Source organism: Homalodisca vitripennis, chromosome X (genome assembly GCF_021130785.1).
Source record: "Homalodisca vitripennis isolate AUS2020 chromosome X, UT_GWSS_2.1, whole genome shotgun sequence".
In the NCBI taxonomy this organism is placed as follows: Eukaryota; Metazoa; Arthropoda; class Insecta; order Hemiptera; family Cicadellidae; genus Homalodisca; species Homalodisca vitripennis.
Window position 1 is genome coordinate 74,283,415 of NC_060215.1, and position 23,586 is coordinate 74,307,000.

General features: G+C 31.7%; 1 protein-coding gene across 1 annotated transcript in view; it reads left to right on the forward strand.

Moving 5' to 3' along the window:
- LOC124369478 (Down syndrome cell adhesion molecule-like protein Dscam2) overlaps nucleotides 1-23,586 on the forward strand; it is a 187,190-nt gene extending 163,604 nt beyond the window's left edge. Inside the window, 10 exon segments of the mRNA XM_046827490.1 lie at nucleotides 3,493-3,762; nucleotides 5,207-5,424; nucleotides 5,789-6,005; nucleotides 7,946-8,089; nucleotides 9,671-9,814; nucleotides 10,278-10,439; nucleotides 11,088-11,227; nucleotides 14,179-14,332; nucleotides 15,478-15,574; nucleotides 17,152-23,586. Of these exon segments, the coding sequence (XP_046683446.1) occupies nucleotides 3,493-3,762; nucleotides 5,207-5,424; nucleotides 5,789-6,005; nucleotides 7,946-8,089; nucleotides 9,671-9,814; nucleotides 10,278-10,439; nucleotides 11,088-11,227; nucleotides 14,179-14,332; nucleotides 15,478-15,574; nucleotides 17,152-17,377 (1,772 nt within the window). The 3' untranslated portion in view covers nucleotides 17,378-23,586.

Sequence of the window (23,586 nt, forward strand, 5' to 3'; positions counted from 1 at the left end):
TTAAAGCTTATTCATTGTTCACAGAGCTAGAACTTTTTATAGTTTTACAGATTAATTAAATATAAACAAGAAGTTTCTTTTTGAAACTGATGCACTGGAGTGATGTGGTATGAAATAATGGTATGAAAAATGTGACATCAATTGGCACAATTTAGTGGGTGTCAAATGAAAGGTCATTGAGAGGGTTTAAAATACCAAGTGGTAAATTTGGTTTGAAGTAACCTTTTTAGATTTAAACACATTATAATGAACCATCATACATGCATATTAAAGTTAAATCAACATCAGCCATCAAGAAAAGACAGTCTATTTCACAGAAAATAACTATCTAATTATCTGATTTGCTGGTGCTGATATAGTTATTATACAGGAGTCTGGCGGTTGATTATATGTATATTAAGCTATTGATTATCACCTATGAAAAAATCTACCACTTGGTATTTTTACCATTTATTTTGATATCCTAGAAAAATTTCAAATCCCACCAAATCTAGTATGAATGACAAAAAATTTCTTTTTTAAGAAAATTTCTTTGTCAATATGATGAAAATTCGATTGTGTTTTTATGCCAGGTACCTACCTACATTAGCTCTGTAACCCCAGGCTAAATTAAAATGTAATCCTATTTGATTCTCATCCCCTGTTAACTTTGTTTACATACATTCTAATATACACACGTACAAGTACAGTACCAACATATTTATATTGTGTCTACTGCTAATTCCAAAAGTACTACTAGTAATTCCAAAACCATGAAACAGCATTGACATAAATATGACTTTATATTGAACCTTAATTTGTGATTTTTTTTAATTATCACAGATTTTTTCTTAATGCTTAGCTAAAGATTATTCAAGTAAAGGTTTATTAAGAATGAAAGCCAATCATAACATTTTCACTGAAGCTTTAAACTCAATTTACATTGCAAGTCGATGTTACAAGCTATGAAAGTTAGGTACATTTCAAAATACTTTCTGCCAGACCCATGGAATTGTAAAAAAAAAAGTAAAAGTAAAGAATGTCTTATTTTACCAGGCGAAGTTAGGGCTAAGAAGCCCTCTCTAACACTTAACCTTAATTGTCTCCTTCAGAGAGAGGCACTCTCTAGGCAGATCTGTCTTTGGCTGAGGTTACATTATTATCAGGTTTTAATAAACAAAGGAGTTAAGCACAATACAACTCTCACAGGACTGGCTGCATAGTTTTGGCATCAAATGTGGTCACGTTCTCTAATACATGGTTGGGTTCAACATTCGAAGAAGAGGCTTGAAAGTGCAAGCAGAACAAGTCTCAGTACTGTTCAAGTTCGACACATCAAGTACTTTTATAGCCTAACTGAAAGTGATCACTGTCTTATGGTTGATTAAATGTGTAGTAAAGTTGAAAGAAGTTGCGATTTTTAAGAACACATAGGCTTTGAGATTCCGCAAGTGTCAGATGGGTTCCCTGGTTTTTGACAGACACAATTTTCACTTACAAATCCCTAATAATAAGAGGGGAAACCATTCTTTATTTTGAATACAACTTGAACAAAACATATCACTACAGTAGAAAACATAAAATGTGGACTATAAAATGGAGAATATTAGTTAAGTAATACCATGCTGCACTAACACCGGAATAGCCTCTGTCATAGATATGGCATACTTGCAAACTAAAGTACTTCTTTATAGGAATGGGACTGTGCCCATCCTCTACCTATATCTCTAGCAATACCTCAGGATGACTATTTCATTACCTACAATCACAGAAAGGATAATTCTGCTTGTACTCAACTTAATTTTGTAATAATTTGAATAAAAATCATTTAAGGTCTTTCTTGGAGGGAAGAAGTCTGTGCAGTTCTCTTTACCACAACATATGACTGTTTTGTAATAATTGTAAGATTCTAATAGTATTAAAATGTAAATGTATATAGCTAAAAGTAATATTATTTAACAATTATTGTATAGCAATATATTTCTCTGAACATTTACTGAAAAAAATTATATTTTTAACAAACTGCATTATAAAATACTGTACTGTATTTGTATGATTTTATTAAAGTTACAAAGTTTGTCCGCCTCCTTTTGCATTAAAAAAATCTGTATGTAATAAAGGGTGATTCAAAAAGAGTACAGGTTTAAAACAGCTGGTAAAATGTTGTTTATCTGTTGGCAACAATATATGACCTCGTTTCCATTATCGGGAACATTCTGATAGTTCGACACAGCTGGTATTCTTGTATTCTGTGTCTAACTACAGAGAAGTTTACTTGTGCGCAACGAGTGTTAATCGCCAAAATGTTTATCAGAGTAGAGAGGATTATACAACTAATGTCAGGCAACTTTGCGTTATTCTAGGGCGTAATGATGGACTGAATGAATCAACAGTTTGCAGACTCGTGAAAAAGTTCCTTGAGACAGGTTCAACAGTCGACCTTAAAATTTCTGGACGTTGTTGTTCTGGCTGAAATGACCAGAACTTGTGTTGATTCATGACAGTGTGGCTGTTAGCCTATCAAAATCAATACATTTCAGTCATCAACAATTGGGTTTAAGATGTTCTTCTTTATGGAAAATTCTTCGGTACAATCTGAAATAAATTTCAGTTGACGCAACATTCAAAAGTGGCAGATCACCAGAAGAGATGAAGGTTTGTTGAGAGGGCATTGAGAAAATGGCAGGAGGATGATAGCTTCGCAAACAAAACCAACTTCAGTGATGCACATTCACTTAAATGGATTTGATAATAAGCAGACCTGCCATATCTGAGATTCAGAAAACTGATGCCCAACGATGTTTAGAAAGTTTTTGTGACCTCATTTTGATGGAATGGAAATTGACAAGCCATGGTTTCAGCATGATGGTGCCACCTGCCTTACTAAACAATTGTGTTGCTCGGTAAACGGTTCCAGGATCGCGTCATTTCTCGGAATTCTCACCATCAATTGCTAACATGCCCATCGTGTGACTTGACACATGTGACTTTCATCTATGGGGTTATCTGAAGTCATTAGCATATGCCAATAAAACCTGAAACATCATCAGTGACTTGAAGGTGAAATTCATCGGGTTGTTGGTGAAATGGAAATGAAAACTTGTCATGCAGTCATACATGACATAATTTCATATGTGAAATCGGAAGATTTTATGAACGTGTTGATGTATTTATTTTTAGTTTTAATTTAAATAAATTTCTTGATTTGAAATAAATTAAAATAAATCGCTTAATTTGAAATAAATTTAAATAAGTTTCTTAATTTGAAATAAATCTCTTAGTTTGATATTCAAAATCGGTTCTTTTTTTAATCTCGTTTTAGTATGACATGAAAGTGTTCGGGTCTTTTTTTGATGAACAAAAATATGATTCATCTAAGCGTTATATTGGTCAATTTAATAATTGTATTTATTTGGGAAATGTCACATAAGCTTGAACATAAATTAATTCTGATAAACGTGGATTGTGTTTCTCTTCATTAAATTCAATACAACTGACATCTGGTACTGACAGTTCCAGCAGCCGTGATATCATTCGGAGAAAGAATAGTAGCCAGACGCCGCAGCACTGCCTTGCTGCCATGTCTGGCTGTGGGACAACCTCTCCCTAAACACATCTGGACCACTCCTGATGGCAGCCCTCCACACGATGATGGCTTCACTGTCCTTAAAGATGGCTCACTTGAAATATCCGACATTCAAAGACAGCATCAAGGAAATTATACATGTTTTGTGTCTAATGCCAATGGTTCCGACCAGATTGTATATGACCTTCATGTACTAGGTAATAACTTCTTTTACCTACTTGTATCTCTCATTACTTTATTAGCACAACTCGCAGCACAGCTAATATGTGCTGCACACTATATCGACCCATGTTGACAAAGCATTGTCATTTCCACCAAATAAGAAAAAGTGTTTATGTATTAAAATTATGGTTATTAACATCTATTTATTACTGATTTATATTTAAAAATAAGAGATAAGGACAATTCACATAGGCCAAAACAAGCTTAAAAAACAAATATCACACTGGAAATAAGTTTATTTACAGTTAATATTTAAGTTAATCAAGACAGAGGATCAATTAATAAAATAATATTACCCAGGAAGGTTTGATTTTGGCTGGTTTATATATGCCATATTTGGAACAGCAAAAATCTCTTAATATGTACAAAGAAAGTTTACTGAAAACTGGACAATCCAATCGATATCCGAGAGCAAATCAATAACCACAGATGTCGAGACAATGGGGTAAGAAGGGCTGGGCAATAGATCTAGTTGACTGCAGAGGATTACTGTTAGAGTGGGCAGAGCTCCCTTAAAATTACAGGCTTTTTCAATCCTAAACATGAGGCGGTGATGACTGTCCTGAATGCTTCAACTAGAAGAGGCTAGCTCTTCCTTCTGCCAATATGACATTAAAAAGATAGTGCCCATTCAAATTTAATGTAGGTACATAAGAATATTACCTTCCAATCTGGTTCATTTCTGTATTGCAATAAGTTACATATAATAATTGTATATAAATTGTGTATTGGAAAATTTATTGTCACGGAAAATATTTCCTCATTATACAAATTTCCTTTATTCTGCTGAGTTTATTTGTGTTTGTAGCAATTTGAACAGTTCACTTTGAATATATTTACTATGGGGAATTTGTAGTGCTCAAAGACATCTTCTCAAAAAATGGAAGATTGTAGGCTTTGTCTGTTATGTACACTTCAAACTGCACAAATGTAGCTAATTTCAAATCTATATTACATAAGGAAGAATCCAATATTTCAGGCCAGTGAGTGAATAAGTCACTCTTTCTCTAAACACAGCTAGCTTAATTCAAATAGTTATAGCTAGCCCATTAACTGGAACACAAAACCAACTATAAATCTCATAAGATTGGCCTCTCATCGGCTTTTCCACCCAACAGTTCCTCTTTTATAAATATGAAAGATCACAATAAACTTAATGTCATTAACGAGGTTTGAATTGACAACTGGACGTCATGCCCTCTGCATCCTTGGGCTAATGTCACATCACTTGGCCATCCTGACATTGATTTTGATGTTTAGAAAGTTAACCTTGATTAAGTGCACACTGTACTGACCATTATTGGTGGTGCTTTCAAAGGCTGTTAGTTAAAAATGTGTCTAATGTTATTGGTTCCTTTCTTCCAATAGACTCTTAAACCAAAGTTGAGTACACAGTTTAAGCATTAACATATATTTCAGTGCCTCCATCAGCTCCAGTAGTAGGAATCTCAAGCACAGGATCATCATGGCTTTATCTTCAATGGAGCATTGTAGACACAGGAGGTAGTGCTGTGCGAGGTTATGTCATCAACTATCGGCAGCAGGAACCAGGCGAGTGGGAGGAACGACCAGTATCAAGAGATTCCAGCTCCTACAGACTCACTGGTCTGACTTGTGGGATAGAATATCACATCCAGGTCAGTAAAAATCACACTAAAAGAGTTTACCAAGAATGCCAAAGAAGAACATTGGCAGTGAATTTTAGTGTGAAGTAAATATTAAATATGAGAAATCATATGTATTTTTTATTTGATAAATGCGCCTCCTGATTCTACTTGAACTAATGTAATTGTGTGTGGTTCCAAAGAGAAAATCACTTAAGTGACATGGGAGAGAAGGAATTGTAAGAGTGTTAGGATAGTTGCTAATGTACCTGATCAGAACAGTTAATTTCAGCATCATTCTTATAATCAGTGGAAAGGGACAGATGTAAACAGCTAGGTTTTATTTCTGACCTTACTACAAATAACTAAATTTTTTTAAACTTTGTGGTTTTTTTAGGTGATGGCATTCAACTTAGTGGGCAGTGGTGCTCCCAGTCCAATCGTGGTTGCAAAGACTGATGGTAACAAGCCTGGCCAGCCTTCCCATGCTGAATTTCTAGACCCAAACAGCACAAGCATCACTCTGCACATGAAGGCATGGCATGACAATGGTTGTCCAATCACGAGCTTCAGTGTGGAGTACAGAGAGGGTTCCCACCATGAGTGGATTACTGGTAAGTGGCTTTAGAGCCTTCAGCCAATCTTAGGGAATGGTTCCAGTTTCCTTATTAAGTAAATTAAATTTCAAAATAGTTAAACATTTAAAAACCCTGTCTTTAACATTACCTGATAGGAATATGTATAGTTTTTAAAATTTCTATGAAGATCCCAATTACTGTTCTACAAAATTCATAAGTTTATTTGGAGTCCAAAATAAAAACAGGTAATAATTAAAGTGAATGGTTTATGACAAACTCTATCTATTTATCTCGTGATCGGTGTGTTTATTTGAGAATTTCACATAACCATGATGATATGGTTTTAATGGTGGTATTAATCACATTTCTGTATTTGTATGTATGTTTAACTATTTCATTGTGTTTATTGAAATCACTACAGGCCTAAATTTTAACTGGTGCAAGAATACAGCCCATAAAATATAAATAGTGCTTTCATTTTTCATAATATTTTGTACCTAACATGGGATTTTGGGATTCACATTGAGAATACCTTCAGGGGAGATAGAAATCCCTTAACCTAGCTCACAAAAATTACAGTTTTAAACCATTTTTAGTTTGGTAGGTAATGTTGAGTTGTATGTTACTTTTACTTTTTGTTTAGTTCCTATTAAAATTAAATTATAATATAATAGTATTATAGTATTATTATTTTCATCTGTCCCTGTGAATGTAACACTGAAGAAAACAGGACAAAACTGTGTTATTTTGTCCTTTTTGGGTCCATAACTAATTGTGTTTCCCTCCCACTTTTAACGTGTAAAGTATATTTTGCATTTGGAAATAAACTAACTCACTGGTAATTTATTTTATTAAATAAGTTTTTAACCATATAAAAGTCAATTCGTCTATCATGGTCTTAAGCATTGGGCATTGGATCTGACCTATAAATAGTACAGGTTCAAATCTTGAAAGGAGCTTTTTTTTATAGTTACTCTTTATTAATATTGTCTAATTGTCTACCTCGTACTCATCCCTCTTTATTCTCATCATGAGATTATAGCTTGCCCATAGTACTGTGACCTGGGATCTTTTGTGCTCATATAACTATAAGGATCATTAAGTTACTATAGCAAACCTGCTAACTTTCTGGAATCTGCTTCTTTCACATCCAAGGGCTCAGAAAAGCTGTTTGAATCTACTATTCTGACGCTCGAGATAATTCGATAGTCCAGTCAGTAATATTCTGCTGACTTTTCCTCTTCTAGCAAAATATCTATGAAAAACTCAGTCCTCCTCTCTAAAATGTTTTTATAGAGGTTCCTGACCTGTAAACATTACGATCAGAAATCTGGATAGTTTTTTTTATTAAGAGAGTTCTGGAACTCTCATCTTAAACTCCTTCTGACCTGTCAAGAGGGATGTGACCAGTTAAGTCCATGTCTTCATCTTTCTTGATGCTTTCATGATCTGGAATCAATACCAGCACTATCCAGTTGTATTTTGCCAGTTCCTTCATTTGGTGACAACTTACTAAAACCCAGTTTTTTTTGCAATCTTGGAAACTATAAATCTGACAGCAAACTTTAAATGGGGAACCTCTCCTTGTTTTTGATACATTCAAAAATATGTATATATTCAAACTTTTAATAAATACTGCTATTTTACAATATGTTGATCAACTTAGTTTTTCTTATGGAACACCTTGTATTTTATTATTATTTTCAGAAGAAAATGTAATTTTAAGTCTCATTCATTCTGGAAATCCTGGTATACATGTGGAAGTATATTAATTATATTGTACTGAGTTTTGTAAAATTTACTGGTAAAGAATCATATAGCGAAAATGGCTTCTCCTCTTTTTTTTATAAACCTTTTTAATAGATAGTCTATGCTATCATATACAATGCTACATTAACACCACTTCACTCTATTAATATATAATTTTTCCTTGATTTTTAATAGATAGATCATGTATATGTACATTGTTTGTTTAGTGGGAAATGACGTACAAGCCAGAGACAGTTTCGTGGTAGTAGGTCTCTGGCCAGGGATGCAGTACGTGGTGAAGGTGAAGGCATCCAATAGTGCTGGCTCCACAGTGGCAGAATACCGTGCCACCACACTCACTATCACAGGAGGTTGATAACATTATTTTTTTCAGTAGAAAAAGTCAGAAAATGTCAACTGTAGTTGAAAAATAGTACTGTAGTTACTCTTGTAGTTTGAGTACTGTAGTCACATAGACAAGCATGTGTAGTCAATTAGACAAGTCATACATTTTTTTGCCATATGATCTAATTATACTGAGCACTTCATTATCTCATGGTTTTCCTGTGTAAATATTTAATGTTTCAACAACTTATGTTTCTAAGCAAAAGAGAAGGTTTATTGCCAGAGAAAACAGAGGTTTAGCGATTGTGATTGATTCAAATAATGTTTCTATATACAGAGAAATTTATATAGTACCTTATTTTGCGGCCAATTACACCAAACTACCTTCACTTGGAAACAAGTGGATTAATTCAGTAGGAAAAGACCTATTTTGTTTAGTATTACATAGTTTTAAATGTAGAAATGATTACTTGATGATGCTAAGGAGGCTAAACAAGAAGAATGATGGAAACTGGAACATTGTGACAGATGCTAGATGGTAGAAGAGAAGATCTTGTCAAACAATGGTTCTGTTAATGTCACCAGTGCTAGTGTAGGAAACGTTCTGGATTTCAAGTTTATGTCCAAGTACTTTATGTGTAAGAAAACATTTGAAAATGAGAATAATGAAGACTCTATATCAAGTTATAACGATATAAGTGGGGGAGTGGACATCAACAGAATAGAATTTTTTCTGACAGGCACATGAGCTTCATATCTGTGACAAACATTTTCTTGATGATGGAGGTTATAAAGCCTATCTAATCATTTTTTAATTACAACAAAATGGGTCAGACTTTGAAGTTAAGAAGGTTGAATGTGAAGGCCGTGTTCAGAAAAGGACTGGGAGGCAATTGAGGAATCTGAAAATTCAAATGGATAAAAACAAACTTGTGGATGGTAAAATTAAACAAGTAGACATGGTCTAGTTACTGAAACTAATATTACACAATCAAGCTTTACTATGGACTTACTATCACAAATTAAAAATAACTTACTTGAATAAAACACAATTTAATTTCAACACGGCTACTACACACCTAAACAACATGTAACAGTAATGACTGTAATGTGTAATGAATTAGGCAAATAAGAGAATGCTGTTTACTAAAAATGAAGTACTTCTTAACCATCAAAAATTAAAAATAAATAAGTTTAATCACTTTCTTTTTCTTGATTTATGATTGCTTACTGGTTTGTGGTGTTTCTTTACATGCCTAAGTTATACGATAAACCGTAGGAACCACCAATCAACTTATTCACTCAAAAACAGCCCATTTATTGAAAAGTAATATCTTGTCAAATTGATTACAATTATTTCACTATTTCCAGCTTTTCTTGGTCCATACAACAGAAGGTTGTAAAAAAAATTGAAAAACAAAGGTAGGTCCTAACTTTAAAACATAACAAAACTTTAAAATTGTTGAATAACTTTCTTCTTTGTTTATAGTTGTTTTGTGGTACTTAAACGTAGTACTTGATACTATTTTAGGACACTTGTAGAGGAGTAAGTTGTTTATCTTAAACATAACAGGATGGTTGTGTGCTTATTGACTTTATGTTGACAGTTACTCTCGGACCAGACTCAGTGAAAGGATATCCAGAAGAGTCAGTTCCTGCCTACATGGAGGCTGGGGTCATAGTGCCTTTGTGTGTGTGTCTTCTTGCAACTTTTTCACTCATTGCTGCCATCACTGTCTGCATTAGAAGAAGTAATTACAACTGTTTATTTTTATTATATTTTAAAATCCTATTCTTTTCTTCTTTTTAAACAAAAAACTCAAGCCAAAACAATGATTTCGCTGTGAATAATAATAATTTTTATGGTTTTGAAGTATTTGTAGTTATTAAATAAATTTGACGTATTCATCTGAGAAATGTAGAAATCAAAGCTACACAGAAAGAGGGCATTTTCTTTTATATTAGGGCAAGTTTATCGTATACACACTTGTCCACATTATAGTTTCATTTCGAGATTCAAAGCCTCTTAATATTCCTCTATCAAGAACTTTAAATGATTACTGAAAGTCCAATATATCCAGAATTAGGGTTCTGAAACATTTTTTGCATCTAAAAAGTGTTTTCAGTTAAATAAAAGCTTTTTTTCATATAAATATAATTCTTAGATTATGGTTATGCTTAGTATAATGTTGAATGTATCTGTTGTTGTTAAAGAACATGAAAGAGACATGGGGGTAAGGAACCAAACAGAAGCCCAGGCGATGGTAGCTTTGGACAATAAGCAGAACCTGGCACAACGTGAGCAGTATTATGCAGCGGTGCACAAGGGCATGACAACTCCTGTACGTGACCTTCATTGTATAGAAAGGATACCAGGTAATGTATAAAGGCCATCACTTGAGCATCTTAATTTAGAATAAGGTTAACAGTAAAATTTAGATGCCTCACTTGATTTCAGACGTCCCCTTGAAATCCAATGAGTTTATCAATAACATTAAAATACTTGCTTTTACAAAAGATGACAAGGCGAATCACTAAAACTATGAATACTTACATTTTTCAGTGCAAACACACATTCTTCTACTGATATAGAGCAATAACTTTCAAATAAGAGTGTGAGGCAATTTATGAATAAAACAGTTGTATTGATAACTATTACATTTTCTTAAATTCGTTCTAACTATAGGATATAGCATCAGTTTTTACATTAGCCTACATTTCATGCACAACATATTGATCCATAAAAATAAACATTCTGGTAACTACCTATATTTTAAAGTAAATTTTAACCCACAAATTGAAGTCTTTGGAAACCTATTTTTCTAGAAAAAGTATGTCATAAATTGCTACATGAACTGTGGTCCTTTAAATGTGTTAAATAGTAGGTGTGTTTTTAAATAATCTGTTGCTATTATTATATATGTAACAGTTACATACAATAAAAAATGTTGCTGTTCAGGAAAAGTAGTGGCTCGAAGAAAATTATGTTTCAACTAAATTGATTTTTATTCATTTGTGTTTCAGAGTACCCAGATGATATTTCTCCTTATGCAACATTCCACGTAGCAGGGACAGAGCGACCATCCTCTTCTCCTACCAACATTCAGAGCTTTGTCTACCATGACCATCGGCTAGCAGCCATGGAAACTATGCAACTAAAAAGTGTTAGTGCTCTTTCTCAGAAAATAGAAACACACACACTATCTTTTTATCCCTCCTCTCTCATACATTCCACAGTATTATGTAATGCACCTCTCTCTTATAATTTATAATTCCTCCATCGTAAGTAGAAAAGCAGGACAGCTTGTCAGAGGAGGTAAAACTTTCTCGAGTATTAAAATGATATAGTTCTAGTTTTGGGTAATTACAAATTAGATAGAACATTTTTTAACTCATTATAAAAAAAACGCGATACAAAGATATCTAATATGTATACAAATCACTGACAACAGTTAGAAACATCTTTAATCATAATTTTGTACTTCCCTTCATTATTTATAAAAATTATTCAAGCTATTACTTATTCTTAGCTTATGAAACAGAAATACAATTGTCATCCTACGGTGGGTTACTGTCTGGGTGAACAGCTCGTGTACAATAACTTGTATCTACTGTTTAACTAGGATGGATTGTTAGTTTGCCATGTGTGTTCAGATGTGTCATTTCTATTGCAGTACCAATGTGTAAGGGGTCTATAAACCCTAGAATTGAGTGAGTGGAGAATTTGAAAAGCTTGCAATCCTCCTGTCAAGAATAAGGAATCTTCCTGAGAAAGATTACGGTTATATTACTTCTAGGAATTTGACTGGTTGTAAGGGAAAGCCAAACCAAAAGTAGCTGCATTCTCTAAACAAATAAACTTAGGGCTCTATGCATAAAAAGCATACAAATTATAAGTATATGTTCATAGTAAAAGTTCCATCATTCAATAATTTTGATGAGGAAACTGAAAATACAATTGAGTGTAATCCTTTCAGTATATTTTTCTTTCTTGTTTAGATTCTTTTCAATTTGCAACAGGTACACAATAAACTATTGGCTCCAACAACCAACTTAATAAAGTTTGCTCCAACAACCAATGTTGTAACCAACAACTAATATGAACAACAGTGGTCAATATGGCATCTTTATAAAAAAACTAGTAGCCTATGATAAAAAAGGTCATGTTAGTTTCTGTTGATCATATTGCTCATTAGTTGGTTAAGGTTTAGATAATCAGGAAAATGCTCTGTCACTTTTAACTTACCTGTACAGATGGATGTAAACTATTGGCAGTTTCAGTTTCACATATGTTGACTGGAGATGTCTCTCCACAGCGAGATCCAAATATTTCAGTTGTGTAAACAATGTTTCGATACAGTTTGAACAAATAAACGTAGTCGATTGTTATTGTTTAATTCATTGTACAAGATGGTCAATAAATCAATTGTCTTAAGGAGCTGTGAAAATAAAACCAATTTAAACAAAAATTTATATGTATTATCCACACAGAAATGCATTATAGTCTACACTGTTCAATTAGTTATAGACATTACACAATACTCAAGTTAACAATGACATAAGACGAAAGGAAGTATACGCGTGACACCTGGCTTTTGGGCTACTCTGTATTATTACATGACATAGTTATTTATTACAATCTGCATAAACATACTGTAAGTCATTCACACTATGCTTATGTTTAAATACAATTGTTTTCAAAAGGAAGTTGTTTAGACCTATGTGTAGGATCTGGCACCAACTTACTCATTTTTAAACATGTGTTTACTAACACCAAATAGTTACAAAAATACAAACAAAAAATCATTAGAACACAGTGAACCTTTTGGCTAATAGCTAGCCATAATTGAAATACAAAACAAAAATAATTTAGTGATAATTTTTTTTAAATATGGTAGAAAGTACAGATTTTCTACTGTATAGCCGAAGAAGACAAACATGTGTATCAACAGTATATGGGTTGACATAGAACAAATCTCCATTAATAATAGTAATATGTAAAGCTCACCTCCTTAAATTATTAAATATTAATTGTATTTTATTCTGTGATCACCATATAATGTTCATGACCATATTTTTGTAATAGATCAATGCAATAAATAAATATATATATTATAAATTGTTTACACTTGTTATTTAGATCAAGATTATTTATTTACTATATGTATATATATATCTCATGAACTGATCCAGAAAAGCTTTAAAATAACCATCGCTTTATAAATTGAATAGATTTTGTTAAACAAATACGTGTACAGCAATTTATAAAGGGATTGACAGTAGTAAATACTGGAGGACATAGTTCGTTTAAAGTAGATTACACTGTCTATGTAAGTTTAGAATTGTTTTTGTAATAGGTACAATGAGATCTTTTAAATAAAAATGTATTATTCAACTTTGTTATATCATCGTTAAATGATATAAATCTATTTTTCTCTTTTAGGAGTTGCCTCTTAATTTTAGTTTAACAAAAGTTATAGATAGATACCTTCAGCAACATTTATGTTACCGGTATTTACTTTTCCTTATTATGTGAACAAAAGAATGCCAGATATCTTATACAAACTGAAAATTCTTGAATAACATATATCAGTATCACATAGGTATATAAATAAAGCACATTTACATAACAGAAAACTGTCACTATAACCAAATGCTTTTTAAATACAAACACTATAAAGTTCTAAAGGTAATGTAATATTTACAGTTTATTTATTTACTCTACAATTTATTTATTTAAATGAACAGCAATACAACTTTATAGCATATTTAGTTTCTTGATGACTGAAACAATTTGAAGAACCTATATAGATATTAACAACAAAACTATAAATAACTTATAGATGAAATATCACAATTTGTGAATATTGTACATGTTCTGAATGCTTTCAATTAGTTCGTTAGGTCATTTTACTGTTTCTCTTTTATGATTTAACAATGTCATGAGTTATTCTGAACATTATGAATTAATTTTATTGTGTTTCTATATCTATCTGCTTCTTGAGCATCTAATTCTTAAATTCTGTATCTTGGTTGAGCTGTCTGACATTCTTTCTCTAAAATCTTGATAAATCAGGCCTCTGGCCATCCTAACCTCAAATTTGATCTTTTGCAGAGTAATGTCCGTGATGACTACACTAAACTAAGAGGCAGCTCTAAAAGCGGGGGCAAGTGTATAATAACAGGTTCTGATTACTCGGGCTCGACCACGGATCAGTGGTCAGAACACAACCTTGTAATGTCTCGATCTGATAGAATACCTCTTCAGAGTAAGTCAATTTTTATTTCACTTGAAACTATGCCATATTTTTCAGGCGAATGTAAGTTTTACAAAATTTTTTATGTATGTATTATCTCTCGGCCACACCTAATAATTTACGTGATTGGTCATAGATAGTCTGTCAGATCACTATATTTTTTTCTCATTTGAAAGCATTTTTACTGACTCCAAATAGTTATATTAAATTCTGACATCTGAACTCTGTAAAACTACACAACATACATAAAATAATAAATTCTAAGAGAGAATACTTGATTAAACACAACACATAAACACACAAAAACAGAAATTTTTTAAAGTGATGTATTGGCTACATTTTATATGTATTACCTTACCAATAAATATTAATATAATGATTTTTGTAATGATAAAATGTATGAGTTAATGCGTTTAAAAATTATGTTCAGTATTTTTTATACCTTTGTTTAATAGTATTTAGCTTGTATATAGAGGTTCATTTTAAAGCTTTATAGAAGGAAAAACTTGTAAATAAATTATGAAATTATCAGAATTTGTTATAGGGTAGTTTTAATATATTACTAATACATTACAATCTGGCTAGTGGTGAATAACTGAGGTATGACGCTGAGGAGTTGAGAGTTTGTCGATAATAAATGACAAGCTGGCAGTGAGATTTATTTTTTTTTTATCCAATTAGTACACTGAGGGTTACCTAAAAAGGTTGAAATAGAATTTTACTGAGTTTCTTTTTAAACGTTCAAACTAAAATATATATACAAAGTAATTTAACACTCTCATTTCAAGATAAAAATATATTCACCCCTAAATTGGTAAAGCAATAATATTATTGTGCTTAATTTGATTTTTATCTATACACACATCTGGATTAATTGTATTCTTGTGAATTAGAATATTATTTAGTTTTTATTAGAATTTAAAAGGATTGTTCGAGTAAGTAATTTACATATTATAACCCAAAATATGCTCACTTAATGCTGATATTAGACTCAATTTATTTACTTGTATCTAAATCAAATAACTACAGTGTTAATAATTTTATTTAATGGGTCTCAACAAGCATATTTTTTGTAGATTGTTTTGCATTGTATTTTATTGAATAAGTAAGATTAAATATTTAATATACCGATCACTGAGATATGTTGTGCTGCGCAGATATGCTATACAATGGGGGAGGGCCAGAGTCCAGTACATCACCTGAAGCCTCGCCGCTCCCTGACAGACGAGCTCCTCAACTTAGAGCGCACGTCAGGTAAAAAGTAAGCTTCACGTTTGTTCCTCAGAGAGGTTTCTCGATTTCCTATGTTTTTAACACACAATATACACAAGTGCTGAGGTGTATTCTGTATTGAATGAGTGTTTTTAAGAAGCCGCACTGAAGAAAAATATTATCTTCTAGTGGTTACATGAATCGTATCAGTATATTCCTTTGACTTCTGATTCCTTCTACAAGAGTATTTCATTCTTTTATATGGTTTATCTGTCTAAAATTAATTCCTAATTTGAATGTTTACTATTTCAATACTAACCTTAACTCAATATTCAAATATTGACTTAACCCAAATGTTTTGATAATTGAACCAAGAATGGAAGTAAATTTGTTGATCAGTCATTTGGAACCCAATGACTTATTTTAATGAATTTACTATGGATCAAAAATATTCATGCACAGTTTAACAGTCACATAAACTTCAAGAATATTAAAGTGAACAGTGTGCTACAGAGGAATTTGTGATAGCAAAATCTGTCCTGTGAAGATTATTTTTGAAGTGAGTGTTGGTATAACGACAGAATCCAGTAGAAGTAAAAATTTAAAGTTTATAGATCTGTATGTAAATCATTTCTAAAATTTAACTTATTTATGTTATTAATATGGGAAACTCCTTTTATACATATCAAGCTTTGGTTTAACATTAATGTTATATGTTTAAATATTCATATTGATAAAAGAATATTTGAAACAAAAATATATTGATTTTACATTTTTGAGGCAGTAAAAACGCCTTTTTAGTTTGTTAACCGAGTTTTTCATCCAATAGAATGGTTCAGTCATACTCAATTACAAAGTAAACAAATACTTTAATAAGAAAATTTAAATCTTACTCGTGATCAAGAATCGGAAAGCAGTTTACAATTTCAACTCAAAATTGACAATTTTTATGCTGATTTGGAATAAAAAAACAAATGTATTATTCTCCTAAATGGGGACTTCCTCTTTATTGGGAGTTGGTCCCCAATAAAGAGACAAATCATTTTACCTCAAAGGTGAAATATGATATCATAGCTTTTATCATCAATACTTTTAATAAGGAAAACCAGATACCAAGAAACCATATTTCTTAAAATTTTTCATAATAGAAATATGTGTTTTTTTTTTTATTTGTGTTATCTCAATAATACATTTCACTTTAGGGCCTTAAGAACACCTGTTGTAATTGACCAGGGGTAATGCGTAGGAGAGAATATTTTTTTGTGGTAAATGGGGTTGACAGAAGAATTGCTCTTTCCTGGATACCAAGTTTATACTTATTCCAAGGCAGATCCTTTTTTTAACAAGACCTTTAATCTGTAATGATCAGTCCTAAACAAAAATTTTGGTTTCAATAGCCCAAAACATATACTAAATGTTTCTTGAGTTCAAAATTATAGACCTATTCATGACTATTTATATATCTAGTACAGGGTGTAAAACAATTGAAATTTCTTACTCTGCTTGTCTGAAATGAGTTTATTCATATTAAAAACAAGTTACAAATTGATATATTTATAAAGATTTCTCTTATGTTACCACTGGCCCATAAAATATGCTCAGTTTTGTGATTGTTGCAGAAGGGAAGAAGGTGGGAGCTTCCCCCTGTCGACGAGGCTTGAGCCACCAACAGGGTTCTCCGATTCTCATGAGCTCAGCGAGGCAGAGTGTGACATGGAATCGCTCCATGGACTCAAGAGTCACAGAAAGAGCTCCAAAACGCCTCAGCACAGGCATCCCCATAGAATGTCACGTGAGAAGAAACCCCACCACTTCACCATAGCGGTGTGTGACGAGGCGTCATAACTTTTGCCTGCCATCTGAACTTTGTTGGTCCAGTCAAAGTTTTCTACTACAGCTGACTGATTAAATATATCACTGTTTCATATTTTTATAGCGAAATATAACTGAATAACTTCAATACTGGAACATATTACATAGTTGACTTGCATAAATCCCTTGCTTATTGTCATCTGTTTGATGTAGTTATAAAACTGATTGATGGTGACTGTCTCTTGTTATATGTTCTAGAGGACAATTTTATGTTGAAGTGGTTCATTCAGATATTCAATTCATAATCAAAAACGCCTTATGAAATTTTAAGCAAATGGAAAATTACTTTTGACTGATGATAATTATAATAATTTGTTTATACACTCTGTATATTTATATTAAAAACCATATTCATTAATTATTTATGAGTACAACTCTGTTATTTTCTAAAGTGCTATGCATATGGATATATAAGGTATTTCTTAAGGAATAAGTAATTTAAAGAAAAGTTGTAATAAGTAGTTTTTAAGTTTACATGATTCTTATCTTTTATTATTGAAAACTGAGGTATTTATGGTGAGTGTAACCATAAATTGAGCAATAATTCTGTAATATTTAGAACAATTGTATTTCGATTCTGCCAAACTATAATAAAAAGAATTGGTTTTATAAAAATATCATGATATAAAAAATATATTTAGGAACAGTTTGTATGACTCAATTACAAATTTGTCAAAAAGTTCTCAATGTCTCACAAAGCAACAATAGTAAGTACATTTATGATGAAATGAATGGTTCAATAAAATAATCGTAAAATGATAATAGTCCTCACAAACACACATTTATTTGTGAGTACTTCTGTGTTAGCTATGTATGTTAGATGTAGCAAACTAATGCTTATTTAAGAATAGTAAATATCACTTTTACTTGGCTGTATCCTCTATAATGACTTTAAAATAGAGATATTTCAATAATTGACTTATACTCTTAGATCTTGATATGAAGAATTGTAAGATCCATTACTCTGTTAAACCTACCTTGTGTTTAACACGTCCGCTATTATTAAATAGTAAATACAAATTTTAGACTGTTATCAGAGTCTGGTTGTTGCTATTGTTGTTCTATGAGATTGTATCATCTTGACTTAAAAGTATTTTATCATGTAACTAAAAATATAATACAGCTCAGACATATGTGTGGCAAGATAAAGCATTCAGTAATTGTTTTGCTTCTACTCTTCAGTCTTGTAAGAAATAATTACTGGGATAGCCGGGAATAGGTGTTGTGTGGGTTGAGGAGGGAGGATGTGATGTGATAATTTCAAATGTTTGAGTCTGTGAGAGAGTGGTATTATAAATGCAATATATTTCCTTATTGGTTAAAATATAAATTTTGATTTATTAATAAAGATTTAAATTGAATGTACTTAAACCTGGGTGAGGGTTGTTTAGATTTCAATATTCCTCTTTCTAGAAAAGGTTACTATATCTTTTTAAACACAAAATATAGTGTTAAAAGATGCTATCTCCTTGCTTGTGTAATAATTTATAAACCATTATTTTCTATTTACAAAGTACACACATACTTGTAGTCCATACATTTGATCTAAAAAATAAATATAAGATTTAGTATAGGTGTTTCTGAAAAATGTTATAAAGTGTTTGAACTACTTCAATACGTTTTAGCAGGAAACTACACAATTTTCTTTAGTTTAAAGTCATTAACTCCAAATGAAGTTTTGCATATTTATTTATGGACGTAAAATATAATAACATTTTAAAGAATAGATATTGTATTCATACTTATCAGTGTTAAGATAAAACAGTTTAATTTGAATCAGTGGGGATGGACCAATTCTAATTCTTGATTCTGGAGTCTCTTAATTCCCAGTGGTATTGTGGTATTTCTTGTCTAGTTGAATAGCCATCTATCAATATTTTTTTGTTGACTATTGACTGCACTTTAGTCACTGGACATAGAGTTGTAATGAGATGATAATTTCATGTTAAGGTCCCTTTGCACCCATGAATCTATTGCAGGTTGCCATTTTATACACATTTCCATGCCAGTTTTAGCTACAGGACAATGTGTAATGAAACAATGAATGTCAAGAGTAAACCACTAATGACACTAGTTGAGTATTGAACACTCAAATAAGATCTGGTTTTTTAAGTTTCAGACCCATATGTGAGGAATGATCTGTTTCTGGTCATAAACCTCTGACATTCATTCTACCTTAGTTTAGTATATCATTCTCAATGTTAGTGGAAAAGGTTTCAAGATCCATCATTGGAAAAGTTCAACTTTACTTATTGATTATATTCTGATCTATGGTTATTCCATAAATTTTACTAAGAAAATGTTTACCTCATATAGACCAGTCTGAATTTGACATTTGAATAATTAAGAATGAAAGTACAGTTTTGTAAAGGTACACAAAGGAAAAGTAAAATAACTTCCGAACTGCCATTAATTGCCGGGCAGACAGGCTGCTTGCAAGGACAGGATCACTGAACAGTAATTCATCCAAGCAGCTCGACCCTCCTTGATTGAATTATCTCTTGATAACCACTGTACCAACTACACTGCTCCATTGGCATTGATAAATACATAAGTAATGGTATACACGCTTTAAAAGTGTGACTCGTTAAGAAAACTATACATTATTTAAAAATTACTCAAATCAAGCTCAGATATAAATTGAGAGAATGATTATGGAATTGAAAACTTGAATCAACATCATTTAGAATTGGTTCATCCCCAATATAATTTATATAAATCATTATAAAGCTCAAAGTATATTTATAATGTGTTATTACAATACTCTTCAAGAGAACAGTAGTGTTAAATAAAAATGGAATGCATTGAAAATAATGTTGTTGGATTTGTCAGTTAATGTTACTACTTCTGTTACGTTTGTTGTTGTGCAAAGCTTCACTTTAACAAACTTCGTACATCTTATAAAAGGTTGTTATAAATATGTCTTTTACTAAAAGTTTACAATTTGAGAACTGGTTTTTTACATGTTGTTTATTCAAAAATTATAGCCTTGGCGTCTGTTTCAAAGACTCGGCCATTTTCCCATGAGGATCCACAGTGCACTAAGGTCCTAGATACTATATTAAATAGTACAGTATTCACATATAAATAATTGTTAGACTATTTTTACTTGTAGTGATGAAAGAAATGTTGGAAGCTAAATAAACTGCAGAGTCAAGTTAACTCTGCTTCAAGCCATTGATACATATAAATAGTATATCTTAGTTAATAGTTTGGTTTATTATTCATAAATTATTATTTGAAATTATTCATAGCAAACATGCACTGTTTACTCCAAAAAATTAAAAGAAGAATTCAGAAAAACTATATTATGTCATGGAACTACTTGTAAGGTGTATGTTATAAGGATTTAATTATTATTCATTGCTACAGTAATTATACAAGTAAATATATTTTAAGATGGTAACTTGTAAGTGATATTGTTTGGTAAAGTAACTTACAAACGAATTTCAACCCAAAATGCAGGTGCTTTAAAATAAATACATTTTGTACCATTTTGTACAATTAGTTCCTTGTAAAAGTCAACTATACTCTATAAATAATATAAGAAAATCTGTTTGTTCTTTTATGTGTTGGTTCAGTATTGGCATGAAAATAACAGAACATGTTTTTAAATGATTTTTACTCAAAGTACTGTACCCCAAGCTTTCAATGTGTAGTAAAAATATGGTTCATGTTCATGTTGAACAATTCCATACCAAAAATGTCTCATCCTTAAAAAGTTAAAGTGCCCATACACACTACAGATATTGTCAATATATATCTGATGCTTATCAATATTAGATGGAAAATGTTTACACATAACCCCTAAGCTGTTGTAAGACAATAAGAGGAGAGATGGTGCCTATAACATACATATATTTAGAGAAGGTTTTAAGAACTGATTGATTTTGGTGGTTTCTGTTTATTGATTGATTGTTTATATGTGCCCTCAAATTATCATGTAATAATTGTTATTATGATGTCATCTTAAAATGTTCACTCTAAACTAATTCTGTAACTGATCTTTTCCACTTCCACAATAAAATCAATATTGAATTTTCAAAGCAGAAACAGAGCTGCCTAACAACAGAGTTGGTTCAGGCCCAAATACAATGATTAATGAAATTTTCACCTGCCTCTGATTTGTCTTTCAAATCTGATAAATTAATTCAACACACTTTATCTATCTTTTCTGATTCGGTTTTCATCCAGCTTGACTAAAAAATCCAAACCCTAACTCTGATCAGCATTAAACTTCCTTTAAGTAAAATCTCTTCAACTTAGACTTTCTTTAACTTAAATATTACAGTATTTCCTTTCTTCTAAGTCCTCCAAAATGAGCCCTCAATATATCTCCCTTTGTATTTACTCTTTTGTCTTAATTTACTTCAACATGAAATTGCTTTCTCTTCATATATCTAGTAAAGTAAAAAAATATTCTCACAGTGTTAATGTAACGTTAATACTGTGTCTAGTATTTTGTTGATCCTCCTTTAGATGTTTTAACTGAATGTTTTTCTTCTTAAGTAAAAAATGCAATATACTTGATAATTACTTTTAAAATACACAGATTTCAAAATGATTGAGTTCAGAAACGCATGAAATCACTAAACAAAAACAAGGCTAATATGTTTGTAATTCCAAAGTAGTTAATGACTCTGATGTAATAAAAAAGGAAGTGTCATAATATAATATTTTTGTTTCAATCAATGTGTTAACATGTTCTCCAAACAAACTTTACTTACACAGCAAAATAATTAAGAGTTGAGACCCTTGCATGAGATAGTAACTGCAAAACTAAATGATGTTAGGATATAAGTGACAATCTAGAGTAATTTCAAGTTGTATCAACTTTTTCAGAAAAAATGGTGCCATTATTTCTGAGAATATGAGGCTCTCTTTACGTAAGGTTATAAGGTCAATAGAAAAGCACTAGTTATTTTAGGTGTATTATTAAAATATTGGTTTTCATTCCACATCAAATTGAAGTGCTTAAACTATTTTATATGAATACTGGACTCATATTAAGTAAAAGATAAGAAAAATCCTTGCACTATTTTATAACATTTATAGTGTTCAATGAATAGTATCAAACACTTAAAATGCACATAGAACTTTGAAAGACACTTTTGATTCTATTCCTATCACTTGGGAGGATAGCCCACTAGGAGTCAGAGGAAAATGTTTGATGTAAACACAGGGAGAAGCTGTTCATAATAAAACTCGATAACGCAGAGAACGACAAAACGAAGGAATTAAATTTGCAGTACCTCAATGTGTAAAGGCAATTTCATTATTTGAAATAGGTATTATTGAATGAGCCATATTATATTTTTAACTGTAGAACATTGGTGTAGCTAGAACTTGATTTTGTTGGTGGTGGGGGGGGGATGGGTCTATCTGAAAAGCACATCATGAAGGAGGGGTTTGCATGAATCTGAATCTGAATAAATTTTATGGGTTTAATTCAAAGTAAAACATTTTACTGTTGTATTTCAAACAAGTTGAATTACTGTTATACACATTTATTTTTATTTTTTAGTACTCTTAAGGGGGTTCTTTCCACCTCATTACCTCCCTCCCCCTTAACTATACCACTGGTTTATGGTTTTTCAAAAGGCGTCTCAAAACATTAATTTTCTGTGAAAAAAAAAGATTCAAGAATTATGTGTATTAAAAGTGGATCTGCTTTCACTGATGGTTAAATGGCTGAGTAGTCTAGACTTCCTTCTGGTATTGCCATAGAAAGCTGTTAGTTTCTTACAAAGTTAGTTCTGACATGATTATTTCTTTAATGTTTAGTTTCATTTAGGATTCCATTCAGATAACTAAGGTTTTGTTTGAGATTTGAAAAGAAAGCACCACACCTTGTCATCAGGCACAATTCTCTTCAAGAAGCTGTGCTAACAAGCACAGTGGCACCTGACATCTTTATGATGCTTGTGAACCATCATATTCAAAATTCCAAGTTCAGTCTCAATAACTTCAATAATTATTTCACTGTCCATATGCACAATTATCTTGAATGGGTTCAACATTGTTACAGCTGTGGAGGTGGAGTGGAGCAACTCTTAAGGTCATCTCGATGTTTTTTTTTTGTTGTTCTCTTAGGACAAGAAGCTTATAAATTGCACTTAGTCCTATAAGGACCTTAGCGCTTCTTCCGGAGTGACAGGATATTCAGGCTAAGGTTAGGGGGT